Raw genomic sequence first — 18,101 nt, forward strand, 5'->3', positions numbered from 1 at the left:
TAAACAATCATACCTTAATGCCAGGGATGTTCTGTCTCGTAGCTCACTTTTCTGAGATGCTGCACTTGTGACGTTCAGAAAAACTGAGCAGCAGTCAAGTGGCTTTCCATGACCCTAGAACCTCCTTTATGTTGAGCTGATGTGATATCTAATGCATGAGAAAATGGGGGCTAAAGCTGCTTCTACTCTGTTGAAGGAACAGAAAGAAAATCTTTCTCCAATCCATGAGTGCTCTGGGATGGTGCCATCTCTGTCCTTTCTCTGCCATTCACCTAAGGTTAGGTCTCCCACGTTCTTCACTTGTGCCTTGTATTCCTCCTGCTAGTAGGAGGATCATCCTATATCTCTTCTTTACTTTTCCTATAGTCTCATTATTATGTACTTTAATTAGAATTTGTCCTGTACGTAGACATTTCTAATCCTGTGTCAATATTATCAATACATGAGTGTTCTTCCTTCACTGCTTTATGTCTCACAATAGACTCATTTTCCTTTATTTTTAAGCCTAGTGTCCTACTGCTAGGCTTGAGCTGCCTTCAGGCAGGCTTCTTCCCTGCTTGCCTTCCATCTTTTAATCTGGTGTGCCCAAGTGTACCCTAATTTCACCTGTAGCATCCATCCAGTGTGAGCATTACTCTCCTGAGGAGCTGGAGCTGTGGACTTTAATCCTTTTTGGTTAAGGCTGTTCCAGAGCTGCCATTTCTCACTTTTTGGACCAGTACTTGAGTGGCTTTTCTGCTGTGGAAAAGGCACGCAGTGCTGTTGATGTGTTGGGGAGGTTGAAGGGTCTTTCTGCCTGGTCTCTGCACCTCAGAGAATTTAGCTGGGGATGCGGGACCACCCTTCTCAGCTAAAGTTTGCCTTGTGAGCCCATCCAGTGCCTTCAGGAAGTCAGTGGTCAAGCCCACCTGAAAAACGTCGAGGCACCTGGAGGGCTAGGACATCTTGGAAAGGGTAAATTGGTTGAACAGGCATTAAATACTTAAATATTACACAAATATACCAACATGTGCAGACAGTCCTATGCTTCTGTGGATGTGGAGTGTTGAAAAGAGGTGCCCTAAAGCTTCAGAAATGTGATGCAAAATGCATATGTAAATAATATGTATTCATTTATGTAAGGGAATATTTCCTGCAGTGTTTTCTAGATTATTCAGTGATTCTCAGTGACTCCTCGGTGTTTTAGTTCCTACAGTAATGTGTGTAGAGATAGCATCAGGTTTTCTTGTGGATGCTTGAAAGAAGTGGGACTGAACTGAGACAGTTTAGGCATGGGTTCTTAAAAGTACTGACGTCTATATTTGAACCCGGTATTTTGGATGTGGGGGTGATTAAGAATACTGATAATTTGGTCTGACATATTTCAAGTATGACACCCAAAATCATAAACTATTTCTGCTAATTATATATGCAAGTAAGGCTATTGCAGAGAGATGATTGTATAATGGGGACTTTTAATTAAAACCTTATGGGAGACATTTTTGTTTAGCACTTCTAGTTATTTCTGACAAATACTTCACACAGAAAATTCTACATGAATATTACTTGCTACTATCCAACACACCACACAGAACTGTTGTGAGAGCTTTGACACTCAGGGCAAGAAGTCATGTGGGTCCCATCTCCCTCTACTTGTAGGTTTTGAAAAGGTACTTTTCCTTCTGGCACCAGTCTTTCTCTCACCCTTGCTGAAGCCCTGATTTTGTATTTTCAGCACAGATGATGGTAAGTCAATTCTGCCATAAACTCGTTGACTTCAGCAGAACTACATCAGGAACAAATTCGTCTCACAACTTTTAAAAAAACATTATTCTCAATGAAAAGTGGGGCAACTATTCCTACATGTGACAAGGGCACCTACATGGTACAGTCAGAACTAATAGTCCCTTACACCTCACAAACACTGGCTGAGGAAATAGCTCTATTGAGCCAGAATTAAGTGCACTTTAGGGAGTAACCGATGACTTCCCATCAGTTAGACTTTTAGGTAATGTTAGCTTCTCGTTAGCTTAGACTCACTCTTTTGTCCTCTGCAGCAAACCTTGCTGTTCTTCAGCATCATCAGAACCTGAAATGTGTTACTGCTTTATGCCACTCCATGCTCCATAGGTTTCACAGAGAATTTGTAACCACGGCAGTTATGATCCCTGTTTCCACAATCCCACTGCATTAACATTTAGGTATTTTTTCTTCTTGCATGCTCATTGCTTTAACCTTTAAATCAACACTTTGCAGCATTGCAGGGCTTTAAAGTTAAACAGTGGATGATCATTTTAGCATTTAAACAACATTACCACTGATTCTGATTTTGTATTTTGGCTAAAGAGTGAACCCTTGATTACCCAAGGTAATGCATGGAGGAGCTGGGAGGACAAATGAGAGAACACTTAGATAAAGTAGGAACATTGCTACACAAAACATCCGTAGGTTAGTGTTATCAGCAAGGCTGTAATGGAGAAAGAAAAGGTCAGTGGCACATGTTTCATCTCCAGTGTGAAAGACATCCTCTCCAGGGGGTGATCCGTAGCCTTCAGGCTATGTGCTGGAAAGTAGCAGCCAGAAAGTATGCATGTGGCTGGAGGCTTGTCAGTTCTGCCGCCTCCTGTTTCTCCCAAAAACCTAACTCTGGTGTTACCTTCGTAATCCTGGCAGGTAACTTATTTATTTTTTAATCTGTCTTTTATTTGTTCAGAGCGTCTGAAACAATGCAAGGTCTGTGTCACAGCCTGACATCTTGATGGCATCACTTTGTGGGCATGCCTACTCATGTGTTTGAGGATGCACAGGCTGCCAGATAGGTCCGGGAGGTGGGTGAAATAGACTTGAGAAGTCAGAGGAGTGAAAACTGCTGAAAGATGTCAAACTGTAGCACTGACTCAAAATCATCCCTCAAATGTGGTTGTATTGCTTCCAGCTACAGGCTGCCTCTGCAGATTTGCATGTCTGTCTGTAGCAGGATATATAGTCAACTCAGGATGCAGAAAACTCAGCTCAGATCCCTGGAGTTCAGATCTCTGAGAATAGAGCATCATTATGATTTTTAAATTCTATTTTCTATAACTCGAGAGAAAATAAGTCAGTAAATTAAAAGTAACTCAAAGAAGAATTAAAATCATAACCTCAAAGAAGAATTATGTAGGATTATAGAGGGCTATAGTCTCTTTTGTTGTTGACCAGCTGAGCATTAATGCCAGTGAGCATCATTTTCCTGCTGCATTTTTCAGTGACTTAGATTCAGCTATGCAGAACAGCTGTGTTGCTGCTTCTAGGTCCAAACTAACCCAGGTCAGTAAGACCCCTTGTAGAGCAGCTGCTTGCACTTGCAGGGTCCTCACACTTCAGCCATTTCCTTGCTGAAGTGGTGTCGAAGCCTTCCATCCACCTTCCATCCACAGCAGGGTGGTTCAAGGAGTACCCAGTGCCAGGTGTCCTGGCTGGCTCCAGCATTGTTTCTAGCAAGCCTCTGGTGTGCTCTGCCTCAGGTGTTCCCCAATGCTCTCTCAAGGATTTGAAAGAATTTGAAATCTTGTTCCATAAATCTCATCTCTCAGTAACCAAGGCAGATTCCCCAAAGCTGCCATGTCTCCAAAATTGTTATGAAATTATTGTTCTTAAAGGTGTGTGGATAACTTTTTTAAATGGAAAATCATGTAAATGCTTCCTGTTCCTCCTCCTCCTCTTTTTTTTCAAAGCTTTCCACTTGCTTTGATTTAATGACCACCATTATAGATTCTGTAAATTTGACTCAACCCATGCATAGAGAAATTGTGGGTGCCCCATCCCTGGGAGTGTTCAAGGTCAGGCTGGATGGGGCTTTGAGCAACCTGGTCTGGTGGGAGGTGTCCCTGTCCATGGCAGGGGTGTTGGAACTGGGTGATCTTTGAAGTCCCTTCCAACCCAAACCATTCAATGATAAAGAGTGTGAAAGCGTTCATACTTCTGCAAGTGCTGGGTTTCTTCCTGATACTGGTTATTCTAATGCTGAAGAAATCCCCAAAACAAGGACTGAGATGGTGTTTGAAAAACACACTGGTACCTTTTTCTGAGGACTACTTTCAGTGGGCTTTAATTTTCCAAATGGCTTTATGAGTCTGGGTCTGAAAGGACTCGAAGATAAGGTAGAAAGACAAGGAATTTTCTAGGACTTTAAAATGAAAGGTACGCCTATAGTACATACGCAGAGATCAAACTTTTATTTCAATCACGTAAGGCCATTTTAACTGCGGAAGAGAAGGTTTCTTCTTAAAGCAGGAAAAGAAAAGGTGGAAAAAGTGTTATCCACAGTGTTTCTGATTTGATTTCTAGTACTAATTTGTCCCTTTACTGCAGCTGCCGACTCTATAAAAGTGTTTAATCTGCAGCCTCTTCAGAGATGTCCTATGCTACTGACTCTTTTCAGACCAAGGTAATTTCCTGAGTGTTCACATGGGGCTTGGGTATTGTGGCCTGCCCCAAAACCAATGAGCTGTTTTCTGAAATGGTTCCCTCAAGTTTGTGCTGTGACAGTCCATTTTCTGTGCGAGTTGGAGAGTCGGACTATTGTGAGGAAGCGTGAGGTGCATCCCTGCTGTCTCTGGGGTTTGTAAACTCTGCAGCAGCAGGGGATGGTGAATGGGATGTTTCATGTGATGAGAAAATCCTTCATTTTTGGCTGCTGAGCAGAGCCACCAAGCAGCCCTGCCAGTTCTATGCTGCTTGATGCCTGTCTCATGCCTGAGCTGTGTAGGAGTTTGCAAAGGCAGATGAATATTTAACATACCCTGAGGCTTTGATCTTTCAGTTGTAGTCTGGTTACGTTTGAAGCCCCATAAAATGTAACTGGCTGAGGTGGTGCTGCTTTTATATCCACTGATGCAGAGACTGGAGCACCCTCCTAATTTCAATTCCTTCTATCTCAGGCAGTTTCATTCCATCTCCCATTCATCTGTCAAGAATCCTTATCACCCGGCTGCTGGATGCTTGTGCTGAAACTGCCCAGTTTTTCAGACTTTCAGCTGAGTACCTGAACTGCTTGGTGTGAAAGCCTTTGTCTGATCTTCTGGCTTCTGAAGTGCCCCAGCTTCAAGGAAAAGGTGGAATGTCCTGCAGGCTGGCCACCAGCCATGCTCTTGGGCTGTGGGCTGAGGCAGGGCTCATGTCCTCTGTTTCTGCAATATGGTTATGGTACAGGATAGTCCCATTCCCTACCCTCAAAGGTGGCCCCTGCTGATAAATATCTATGTTCAGGTGTTGGAAAGGAAATTCTAGGCCTGAGTTGTTGCCAGTACTCCTGGCTGGCTGAGGCAGTGACAACTCCCTGCCTTCCCCTGTAAGGAGTGGTGGTCCCTAACTTGGCATTGCAAAGCCTGTTGTTGCATGGCCCCCCTTGCTTTAAAGTCTTCCAGCACTGATATTCAAATGCCAAGGTCCTCACACAGTCTAGCCCTACAAGACATGAGGGGAAGATCTAGAGAAACACCCAACTCAGTAGAAAGGGACCTTGGGGTGCTGGTTGGCAGCAGGCTCACTGGGAGCCAGCAGTGTGCCCTAGCAGCCAAGAGGGCAAACTGTATTTTGGGTTGTGTTAAACGCGGTGTAGACAACTGGTCACAAGAGGTGGTTCTCCCACTATATTTAACATTGGTGTTGCCTCAACTTGATTATTGTGTGCAGTTCTGGTCTCTAAATATAAAAAGTTAAAGTTAGCCATGAAGAGGTCAGGCAAATGGGACTTGATGATCTTTGAAGGTCCCTTCCAGTTATTGGTCCAGGATGGTCCCATTCCCCATCCCTCAAAGTTGGCTTCTGCTGATAAACACAAGTTAAGGTGTTGGAAGGAGTCTATTCTACCATCTCTACCTTTCTTAACATTTCCTCTTGGCTATTTTTCTGTCTCTCTCTCTTTCACTTGCTGTCTTGGGAATCATGGACCTGTCAAATAGAGCCAGGACTACCTACTGCAGATATTGTGAGCCCATCTAATCTGCCAAGTTCACTAAGATGTAGTGCCTTCTACCTGTGTGTTGGGATCTCCTCTTGGGGAAACGTGGCTGGATTCAAACCTAATGTATTTGAAGTAATTCAATATGCACGTGAAGGCATCTGGGAGAAGAGTGCTATCACAGTGATACGATGTGGGCAGTGGTTTGCATAACCTTAGCAAAGAGCCATCAGGTGAGGTGGCCGGTGGCCTGACCTGGTTTCTGGCAGTCAGGGTTGGCTCTCTACATGGGCAAAGAAGGCAACCTCTGTGACAGCAGAGAACAGCAGCACAGCAAATATTTTCCTGCTGGTTTTGTCTGTCGGAGCCATGGGGAGCTGGGCTGGTTGCTTCTTCTCCATGGCACTATAAGCTTTGTATCCAATATTGATATTTCCATTACCTTTATTTCTGTTTTTCCTCCCTTCTGCTATTTGGTTTCTTAGGTCCATCTCTATTACATACCTTCTCCTTCAGCTCTGGTTTCTCATCATTGGGGTAGAAAAATCCAATTTTGATTGTGGTCTTGGGAAGCCACGAGTGATATTGCTGCAGTTGTGACAAAACTTAATGTGGCCTAAATATTCGAGCAGCCCATGCTGAGGTTTGTACTTCTGTGGGTTTGTGTGCTCCTAGCAATACCTGAGCTAGGTATTTTAAAGCTGATTCAGACATGTATGCGTGAGCTGCAGTCATTTTACTTATGGCAGCATAAGCAAAATTTTGGGAGCACTCTTGAAGGGGAAAAAAATACCATAAACATCTGCATATGTGTGTGTTATTCCTTCAGAGCCTACGCCTTAAGCTATGAGAAGAGACTTTTGTAAATGGCATTAGTATTTAGAAGTCTGGCAGGAATGTTGTGAGTGTAAAAAACACATCTCTTGTAAGATTGCCTGTTTTGTAATCTACTAGACTGAGAGCTAATACGCTAATATAAAACTGAAGCAGAGGCCTAAAAACTAAAATCATTACACTGCAGCTTAGTGGAATCTTTTTTTTTTTTTTTTTTTTTTTTTTTTTTGTGAGGGGGCACCTTCTCCTGGGTCTCTTGACCCATGACCTCTTCCCAGGTCTGAGCATACAACCTGCCTTTTTCAAGCCTGATCCTCCTTTTGCACCTTGCTGTCTTTTAGAGGGAAAACTAGTGAAGAGACTTGGGTTACAAGGGGCTCACAGTGTACTCTACTGTAATTCATGCTATGCCTTCTCCTTGTGAGGACGAAGATGAAATCTGTTCCCAGACTCCCTTGCTGTGGTCCAGTTGTGTTATCTCCTAGAGGATAATGGAAACACAAAATGGACAGCAATTCAGAGGACTAACTTATTCCCCCAGCTCTATATTGATTTACTTAGCCTTGCTGCTGAGACATCCACGAAACATTATAGTGGAATTTAAAATCAGAGCAAGAAATAGAATAGGCAAAACTGTATTTTGCTGCACATGGAGGGCAGCTTGCTTTCCTCTTTCTCCATTCTTTGTTTTGGTATTTGCTTCAACAGCTCCCTCTCACCCTGAAGCTCCTTATTCTCCTGTTGCTGCTGAAGGGCATTTATTCCTTCAGGCCACCCCCAAAATAACAGATCCACCCTCCTAGACCCCAGCATGCTGAGATGTAAAGTCCTGTGTACTGTTCCTACCCCTACCCTTATCTAACCCTACTATTTGAAGGAAATAAGGAAGTGGAGAGTAACACAGGCTAATCTTGTTCTGGATGTAAAATGCCCACAGCTCTGTCAGGGCTATAAAAACTGATCCATGTGGACTTTGTCTTGAAACCGTGATACAACTTCTAGCTTGTTTGTGCAGTACAAAACCTTGGTGAAAGAAGGACTGGAAAAACATCATAAGTACATAAATAACACTTTTGTCAAAGGGTATTTCTGTAGACCTCCTAAATATGAGCTTTTGATGGTCTTTTCACAAAAATTCCATTTCTGTACTGTTGTTTTCAAGAGATCTTTTTACAGCCTAATATCAAGCAAGTCATTTCACTTGTAAGCTTAGATGAGGGTATGTTTCAGGGGTGAACCTTTTCAGGATTTATTGAAGGCTCTGATGTACCTTCATTGCATGATGTAGTGAAATATTATCTCCCTCCCACTGTTGCTGAGTTACAAGAGGACTATTGTATCAGACAATTTACTGGGCACAATTTCAGTGCTCAGGCAGATGGGAACAGAAATTTTAGGCCTTTAGGTTGGTCTCATCACTACTGAATTGCCTCTTTAGAGCACTATGCATTCCTTCTAAGTGACAACTTAGTACTGACATCTTTCAATGCAAGCCTGTACACTAGATCTTCTCCTTTGACATTTCCAGATTCCTGTCTACAATGAGAAATAGTGAACAGTGTCGCTTGTCATTGTCTTTATTTAATCTTCTTCTTAATTAAATTTATTCTGAACTTTATCTTAGTATAACACCAAAACAAACTGCTGAATGCGTTGCTACATATATTACATATGTCTGTGGGACATGCAACCTGCTTGGAGGACCTGTACACATCCTTCTCATGCTGTGTGGGTTATGGCATACAAAAATATATTGTATTTGTAGTAGGCTGCTGCATATGTTCAGAAACTGTTGAAAGTCTTTGGAATTCTTATAACTGTTTATTCATTCTTTTGTTTAGGAGTCAGTGACCTGTAAGTGCTCATTATGAAGAGAGATCTGGTTTTCTTGGTGACTCTAATTAGCCTTGCCTTCCTGTCACTGCTAAGGTCTGGATATCCTCAACATATTGCAGAGGAGTCCTGCTCTGTTCAAATCCTTGTCCCAGGCCTCAAAGGTAATGTGGAAGTCTACTGCATCATTCAAATACTAATCCATTATTTCTAACAGGCTAATTTGCACCACTGCACTGACAGCTTCTTACAGAGACAAAGAAGGTGTCTTTCTTATTTGTCCAGTTTGTAGCCTCCTTAAACATGGAGTTTTAAGGTCCTTAAGACGAACTTAAGTCTGTTAAAATCAACATGGTTTAAAGAATGCATGCCAAAGTTTCACAAACTTGCTTCTGATCTTTAATGTTTGTTCCTCTGGTACTTTGCCTAGTTGTTTTCTCTGTGTTTATGCACACAACTGGTGCACACAGAAAAACATACTGTAAAATCAGGCTGTACGTTATACCTGGAGAGGCTTTCATTGCCATTTTGCAACATACTAAGGGAAGTATTTTGTATTTTCTACTCTTAAACTTGTCTTCCTTTGGGCTAAATTTCCATTGATTTTAAATACCCAAGTACCTTTTAGCAGAAATAAAAAAATAAAGTTAGTCTTTTGGCATTTCTATAGTTTCTGTGGAGAAAAGCACAATTTTCACAAAATATGCCCCCAAACTATTGCCCAAAATATGGCATAATAAATTATTGATCTTTCCATAGTAAAACATGTACTAAAGTAAATCAGTAAATTTCAGTAAAGAAATCAGCATCTGGGAAGAATTAACATTTTAAAGCAACAGCATCCACTACAGTGTGAAATCTCAGCCCCACTATTGTAGTCAATAACAGTAATGTACATTGTGGAGGCTATGGTATTTCTACTGGAGGGTAATGTTCTAGCTAGGAGGAACAGCACTTGCCTGTTACATCCAAATCTGAGTTTGACTAAGCCTTGTGTAAAGTTGTTCCACTCTGATATATTTGCAGTGTGATAGGCATAAGGTAGTGCTGTTTATGTAACTCAGAGAACAACACAATCAAGGTAAATACATGTTGTGTAAAGTTACACAGATCCATTAAATGATCAGGCCACAACACTGGGAACTGGAGCATCACAATCTTTCATTTCAAAGTAATTGTCAGTCATTGTCAGGCTTTGTAACTTCTTTGCCTTAGTTTTCCTATTTGTGTTATCAGTCAAAATTAACACCCGTAATTGCCATTGTTACGAGAGGACCATTATTATTATTATTATTGTATGTAGCTTTTTTTTTTAAACATATAAGCACAGCAATAATAATCTTGGTCCTTTGCCAGAAGGCAAACCTGAGCCAGGGAGCAGTAAAGAAGCCTAAAAACCATTATGCGCTAATGATTTCACTCCGCTTCATGAGTTGAAGACATTGTGAAAGTGAGAGAGATGGATGTACAAATCTAGCGAAGCACAAAATGGCCTGACGCAGCCCCTGTTAATGTGAAGTCTCTGAAAAGCTGTCATTGCCCCAGCTATGGTGTTGGTGGGACTGGCTCAGAGAATTGGTAATGAGATACTGCTGTCCCCCACTGGCACAACTCCAATCTATTTCAGTGGCCAAGGTTTCCTTTAAACTGAGCTTGCATGAGGCCATGTGCCCAGATTTTGGCTCCCACACCATGTGGGGTTTGCTTGTTGTAGCTCTTAGACCTGCCCCAGCTCCTCCTCTGCTGAGCAAGATACCCAGTGATGGAAGAACAGAGACCCCTGTCCCACTACCAGGAATGAGCCTGCTGGGAATGCATGGAAGAAGTGAGGGAGACCATGAGATGTGTGAAAGGTAAAAGTAGAAGGGAAAGGTTAGGTGCAAGAAGAGATGGTGTAGAGAGTGGAGCCTGAGTGGGGGTTGATGAAAAAGACACCAGGAAAAAGTACCCAAAGGTAGGGGAGTGAAATGTAGAAATTTTAGAAGAGCAAGAGGAGATAAAAAGGGAAAGAGGGCACAAAGAATGAGACTGAGCAGAGTCTGGAAACCAGAAGGAAAAAAAAAAAAAAGAAAAAGAAAATAACACAAAGCCAATTAGGACCCCACAGAATAAAAGGTTATCGGAAGAGGGATGAGATGAGAATGAAGGTAGAAATGGAAGATGAAGAAAGCTAGTGAAGACACCCAGAATAGAAAAAAGGCACAAATGAGTTGAAGGTCAGTGGCTTAGGTCTGGGATGCATTTTTTTTTTTTTTTAAACCTCAACTTTATAAAGGAGAAAGATAAAATGTGAGAGGGAAAAATACCATGGCTCTGAGAATCCAGACAGCAGAATGAGCCGTGTTTTAAAAAAACAACAATATTAATAATAGGAAAAGTGCATTTTGTGTGAAGAAGATACAGATGGCAAAGCCTCACTATATTGCTCATTAATAGTCTTCCTAAATTCCTGTTTCTTTTGTTAGGTCCGTGAGATTGAACTTACTGTAAAGAAAAAACATTACACATAAAAATCTTTCAAGGCTTAGCTTCTTGGTTTGTCACCTTGTTTTGTTTTTACACCCCCACTTGATGCTTCTACTTACACAGGGAATATGAGTAATGGAGGAAAGTTATCCCCAGCCAAGGAATGCTTAATAGCTCATGGAGCTGATCTTTGGCATGCAATTTTTATTACAGTAGATGGTACAATTCAAGGTAGGCATACTGCAAACAGAATCAGAGACAAATCTTGTACCAAAGAATTCATGTGAGAAGGCAAATTGACATCAGTAGCAAGATTTATCATCTGAATCATGAGGGATTGCTCTTAGAGATGATGGAACAAGAAGTCTGCAATAGTGTCAGGATTGTGCCTGATATTCAGGTCCTGCTGCAGCTTGGTTTGGTAACAGAGCTTGATTTCTTTTGGGGATGTGGGGCATCACAACACTGGGGAGCACTGCTGGGCAATCTCACCCTGCCTCAGCTGCTGCCGAGCACCAAGGAAGGAGGTGGGCGTTCATGTAGCAGGGCTGGGACAAAGAGCTCATCTGGGCAGGGACGGAGAGGAGTCTGAGAAGGATGTACAGCTGCAAAGGGACTGCAACTGGTGGAGGAAGCTAAACTGGAGCCATTGGGTAGGAACCACAGTGCATAGACTCCTCCTCCACTGAAAGGATGGGGTGTAAAGAACAGTACAGGGACTGGAGACCAGAAAGGGACCAGCGGAGCAGAGGTGTCTTTCCTGAGGTTCATTTATTTGTTTGTTTGTTATTCCTAATTCAGGAATAAAGAGGTAAAAAAAAAAAGTTAATTATACACTATACATACATATATATATATATATATATTTAATTCCTTGATGGATTTGTTGTTGTTGTTGTTCATGACACCTGCACAGTGCTCAGGGTACATATAGCAAAAATGGGGGCTTAAACACTGCAAAGCCAAACTGGCCGCTGACACTTTTAGCCAAGGTCTTGCTGCTTAAAACAGCTGATAACAAAACCTGCAAAGTGGTCTGTAGCAGGGCCTGTAATGTGGTAATCTCCTCCCAGGGAAAGTTTCTTAAACATCCACAGTAAGGAATGCAGTGTCATCTTATTATAGGAATAAATGCAGGCAAGTGTAATGGCCTGAAGCAAGAGTGATCTATTTTATTGATCCCTAATGCACAGCTTTCACTCTGAAGAACATGTAAAGCAATAGGCTGTAATAGCCTGCTCTGAGCCTCCAGAGAGCAGGGAAAAAGTCATTGTCAGGATTTATCTTTGGGAAGCAAAGAACTCATAACCAGCCCTGAGGGGGGAAAGACAATCATACAAAGACTATTGGTTACCTGGTAATAAAAAAAGGTGACGTTCCCAAATGTGCCAAATAATAGCCTGTTTCATACTAACAATATTATCCACTGGGGATTATGTGAAGTTTGTCCTCATTAAGGTCAGAGAATGGCCTATTTTTTGCATGTCTGAAGGCAGGGAAGATGGGCTGGAGCTTGCTGGTAGCCTCAAGAAGGAAAATATAACAGATGGAGGGCTGAGTTCAGCTCACAGCCACCTATGTCTACAATAAGGAGACAGGGCTGGAGGCTGCATATTTGAAACATGCCATGTTTCAGCTTGTTTATACACGGTCCCTCTCTAAAGTGCATCTTCCAGCTATGCTGGAGAGCTTGAGGGGTACAAGATAACCATTTCCCTTCCTGCTATGGTGCTTACTTTGGCTTCCTGGAGAGCAGCTAATGCTCACTCTCTACAGAAATACGGAGTTGGGGCATTAAGCCTGTTTTGTTAGCTCTGGATTTTAGATTCTTACATCTTATTTTCTGTGGAAGTCATAGAACTTTCCTCTCCTTCACATACATCTTTTTAATAAAAGTGGCTTTGAAAATCATTCTTTAAATTTCTGTTTAAGAGATTTTAAATTTTATGTCCCTGGCAAACAACAACAGTAGGGGGCAAAACAATGTAAGCATCTCCAAATATACAATGAAAGACACAAGTGAGGGACACACTTACGGAAACTTATGTTTTAAGTATGCTGAATACATACCATGTACCATGAGCCACATACAATGCACTATGGTTCAGACCACAAAGGTTAAAAGGTATGGCATATGTAAGAACACAGATTAAGTAAATGTTGTTTAATGGTTTAATGCTCAGAAATTATCCTGCAAATGACAGATGTAGCAATGCCTTCCTATAGATCCGTCCTTACTCAATAACTAAGTACATGGAATAAACTTTTTTTTTTAATAATTTGATGTTATGGTTAAGCCATTATCACTGGAGACAGACATGTCCTTCAGCATGCTTTGCTGAAAAAGAACAACATTTGGTAGAAACTCAAGATTGTTTTGTGATCACGGCAGCAGAAGGAACGTGAACATGTGCTACATTGAGGCCAGATTCTGAAGCTTCTGCTGAACAAAATTGTGTTGTGGTAGTGTTTTCAGAGGGGGCTTGGAGATATGAGTAACATCCACAGAACTAGAATCATAAGAGTTTGATAACATACTGACTTTGGTTTTGTCAGTTTCTATTTCCATTGCAGAAAAGTCCATGAAACAAAACTGTTGAGTCAGGTTTCATCTGCTTTTATTTTTTTCCCCTTGCTATAATAAGCTTGTATTTTCAGTGAGGGCAATGGCACTCGTCACTGACACCAACTGAAAATAGTTCTGGCTTGATTTGATTCTTCTTTTGATTTCCTTTTTTGTCAACAGGGGAGGCTGGAGAAAAGGGGGAAAAAGGTGCACCAGGTCGTCCAGGCAGGGTTGGGCCTCCAGGAGAAAAAGGTAACTCCAGGAGAAAAGATGTTTTGAAAGTAATTTCTGACCAAATACTACCTTTTCTTTTGAGGTAATGTTGATGAGAATACTCTCTCCCATTGCTGGATGACTAAACCATCCTTATGTGTTTCCATGTACCTTACATTCATTTGCACACTCATTTGTAAACTAGCTATTGCTTTTTGGTCCAAAAGGTTCATGGGAAAAAAATATATATATTTCTTTTTTTTTTTTTAGTAAGGTCTCTGTAAAAAAAGACATCATAATGCCTTCTGCAAATGCAAACCTCATATTTTAACAGAGGGAAGAAATCATGAGGTACAGTTTCCTTTTGCTTGTAAATGTGAACACTCACAATACCTTAATTAAAACCATTGTGGGAAGGCATTAAGCCTTAATAGGCAGGGGTGGCCATGAGTGATTCCTCATTTCTTAGATCACAGTTCAGTAGTATTTATGGAAAGATGGTATTAACATTGCTTGCATTGTAGTTGAAAAATATTTGGAGCTCTTGAGAGGAATAGTGCTCAATCATATTCAGTTACAGAGCTGGGGGAAACAGCATTTCTGTCTTACAGGAAATTCTGTCTATTCACATTTGTTTTCCTCTTGAAACAGGGAGGAAATTTAACCTTCGTATTTTTTTTTTTCAGGAGTTGCATATTCTGAAAAAAATAATCATATTAGGAATAGTAAAAAAACTTTTATTTCAATACTGAAATGAAACATTTGACATTACTGTCATCAGAGTGTTGGTGTTTTTACCAAAATTAATTTACAAGCCTTTTTTCAAAGTATTCACAGTAGTAACTTCCTTATGATGATGCACGATCCATTACGTAGTTCTTTTGGGCAGTTACAGAAACCTTATATTTGCAATTTCCCCTGGGACCAAGATCTACAGATAGAGCTCATCCCCTAAAACATATTGAAAAACTTACAACTCCCATGAGGTGTGTATGTTCAGTCTGTGTACTTCCCATATGAATATGTAGCCTTCAAGGACGACTCTCATAAAAAATATTGGAAACTAAAATTTCAACTCCTACAAGGTAATGCAGCATGAAGAGAAGTAAAAGTACTACAGAATAATTTTGGTTAAAAGGTGATATGGAGGTCATCCATTCCAATTTCTTGCTTAAAACAGGGCAGACTTCAAATTCAGGTCAGGTTGCTGAGGGTCTTGTCCAGCAGACTTCTGAAAATCTCCAAGGATGGAGATTCCACAACATTTTTCACAGGCCTGCTCTCAAGTCTCATTATGAAAGACCTTTTCCTTAGGGCCAATTGAAAAATTCCTGCTTTTGTCTTGTGATCATTGCCTCTTGTCCTTTTGCTGTGCATTTCTGAGAAGAGAAGTCTGCATCAAACAGACTGCTACAAAGCTGCTGTTGGTAGTGGAAGATTGCAGTTATATCTCCCTCTTACCCTTGTCTTCTGCAGGCTAAATAAAACCACTCGGTTTGTTTAGCCCAGGGAAGACGAGGTTGAGGGGAGGACTCATGGTGGCCTGCAGCTTCCTCATGAGGGGAGAGGAGGGGCAGGCACTGAGCTCTGCTCTCTGGGGACAGTGACAGGACCTGAGGGAATGGCATGGAGCTGGGACAGGGGAGGGTCAGGCTGGGGGTTAGAAAAAGGTTCTGCACTGAGAGGGTGGTTGGGCACTGAGACAGGCTCCCTAGGGCAGTGGGCACAGCACCAAGCCCTCTGAAATTCAATAAACATTTGCTCTCAAAAATATGCTTTGATTTTGGGGTGGTCCTGTGTGGACCCAGGAGTTGGACTTGATGATTGATGTATGTCATGTATTCAAAATGTTTTGAATTGGCTGAGAAATGGAAGTACTGCTGTATGATCAGACAACGCAGAGTGTAACATCTAATTTATATAATTTTATATTGTAATGTTGCATTTACTTGGAAAATTATTGTCAAAAGGAAAGCTTGGTGAATTCTAATAATTAGGATAATTTTCCATTTTTTTGTATCTCCAAAATTCTGATGCAACTGCATGAGGAAACACTGAAATGAAAATTCACTGCAAGAAAATGTACTTGAAACAGAAAAGAGATGAAAGAAACTTAAATATTAATGCATTCTGTATTGTATTTTTCCAGGCTGTGCTTTCAGGCAAAATTCCTTACTGCTCAGTAGCAACATATTTTTTCTGCTTTCTTTTTTTGCATCCAGATTTGATTTGATTTATATATGTTCTTGGAATATTTAGTAAACACCTATATCTTAACATAGTAAGAAATTTAAGTACTGTGTTCTCAAAAATAACCAGTTCAGCAACTGTTCCTGATCATATTATCTAATATCTATTTGTGACCTGCTATTGGCTTTGCTTTTTTGCTCTGTTTTTGATCTCTTGATGGGCATACATCACTGATGTCCTTTATAGTCCTGGCCAAGTATTTTAAAATCTCAGTTGGTAGAAAGCTTAGATCCATGATGCAGGTACTTAACACACAGCTTAGTGAGCAACGAAAGGGGGATAAAATTGTTGCCTCACTTTGCATTTTACTCATTCTATAAGCGTACATGGATGAATACAGCAGCTCTGTTTCTGTGCTGTGTTTCTCTGTAGTCTGTTAAACTGCAGTCACTGTGTTAACACATTTGACCTCCTGTAGTTTTTAAGCATATTTCTATTGAAATTTGATAATTGCTGTCTTGTTGGGATAATATTTGGCTCCTTCTATGGATGAAAACTGCCACATTTCATTGTATATTGCTGCTATTTGAGTAAGTGATGGTTTACGCAAGGGAAACATTATTATTCTGTAATGTTTGGAGAGTTTTGTACTTTTGTTGTTAGTTTTCAATATCAGAAGCACAGTTTTTATTTCTTTATTTTTTGTTTCTTTCCCTTTCTTTGTTTTGTTCAGGCAAGTTCAGGAAGGACTTGTGCTTAGTTTCATTGAATTCAGTAGTATAATAATCAGTGAATAAATAACATACTTAAGAAATGTTTTTCTTATGGTATATTTGACCTGAAGTGAACATCTCAAAATTAGAAAGTTATGCAGATTTTTTTGTCATATCCTTTCCTCATAATATTTTCATATTTTAGTAATTCAGACATTGATAACTATTAAAAATTTCTGCTGCTTTCTTGAAATAAATTTGTTTCTGAGTGTCCTGATGTTTCAGGTGACATCAGACATCCTGATGTCTTTGGGCACTGATTAAGGTTAAATTCCACTTACTTTCTTCATTGCTTATAATTAATTGTATAGGTCAATTATGATGCATAGCATGTCAGCAGAATTTAAAACTGTGTTAGCCTTATGTAAAGCATAGAGCACTGGATCAAGTAAAATGGCTGATTCAGACAAAAGTAATGTGTAGTGCAATGCAAGTTTTGGGGTGTGAGGTTAATGGACATAACTTTTCCACTTGCTCTGATAGCTGGACTGCACACTCCCAAGTTGGGATCGAAGTCAATTATTTAATTTAGATTTGATCCTATCTGTGAGACCAAAACTTACATGTTTACAAATTCTGAACAGATACTTCAGTAAAAATACAATACTGTGAATATTCTCAGAGTAGCATAGATTCTGTTTATGTCAATCAAAATAAGGTGAGGGTGAATTTAGTGTTGGAAACCATAATCAAAAGAGCAGGACATTAAAAATGTGTTTAGATATTTAATTTCTTTTAGAGCTACAACCATATGAAAATAGATTATTTTAATATTTTCATTCCAGCCTTTATACATCGTGCTCTGTTTATATGGGTGTGTTAAGTACAGTCACACAATAGTGTTGGGCATGAAACACAACTCTATCTCTGCAGTGTTAGCTCAGTCCATGGTGTGATTTTGGCTTGTGGCAGCTAACAATTTCTCAGGCAATTCTTGGGCACATTTTGGGAGCTAACACAGTGAACAGCTTGCAACTGATTATCCTAGTTTGAAGAAAAAGACAATTTACAACCGTGGAATGTCCCATTCTTGGCCACCTGTTTCTCAGTGCTAGGAAACTGTCCCAGGCATTTAGCTTACTGGTACAGACATAGCCTCTAAGTATGAGAGAAGACTCATTAATTTATCTGGATAGGAGCCAGAGTGCTCAGTCATTTGTATAATCAAATTCTAAAGAGTGGTAATAATATCTTAATTTATATTTTAGTATTACTGATTGCTCATTAATATGTAATCAATCAATTCCTCACATTTCTGAGTCAACTTTTACATGAATTTATTGCTCGCTGAGGAGTGCTGCAGGCA

At 40.5% G+C, this 18,101-nt stretch overlaps 1 protein-coding gene across 2 annotated transcripts in view; it reads left to right on the forward strand.

The window, feature by feature from the left end:
* Nucleotides 1-18,101, forward strand: part of COLEC11 (collectin subfamily member 11) — a 46,510-nt gene that overhangs the window by 13,441 nt on the left and 14,968 nt on the right. For both annotated transcript variants that reach the window (XM_005012544.6, XM_005012545.6), the window contains exons 2-3: nt 8,596-8,751; nt 13,800-13,871. In XM_005012544.6, coding sequence (XP_005012601.1) covers nt 8,622-8,751; nt 13,800-13,871 — 202 coding nt within the window. In that variant the 5' untranslated portion in view covers nt 8,596-8,621. The remainder of the gene's footprint in view (nt 1-8,595; nt 8,752-13,799; nt 13,872-18,101) is intronic.

The sequence above is a fragment of the Anas platyrhynchos genome, chromosome 3 (genome assembly GCF_047663525.1).
Source record: "Anas platyrhynchos isolate ZD024472 breed Pekin duck chromosome 3, IASCAAS_PekinDuck_T2T, whole genome shotgun sequence".
NCBI lineage: Eukaryota > Metazoa > Chordata > Aves > Anseriformes > Anatidae > Anas > Anas platyrhynchos.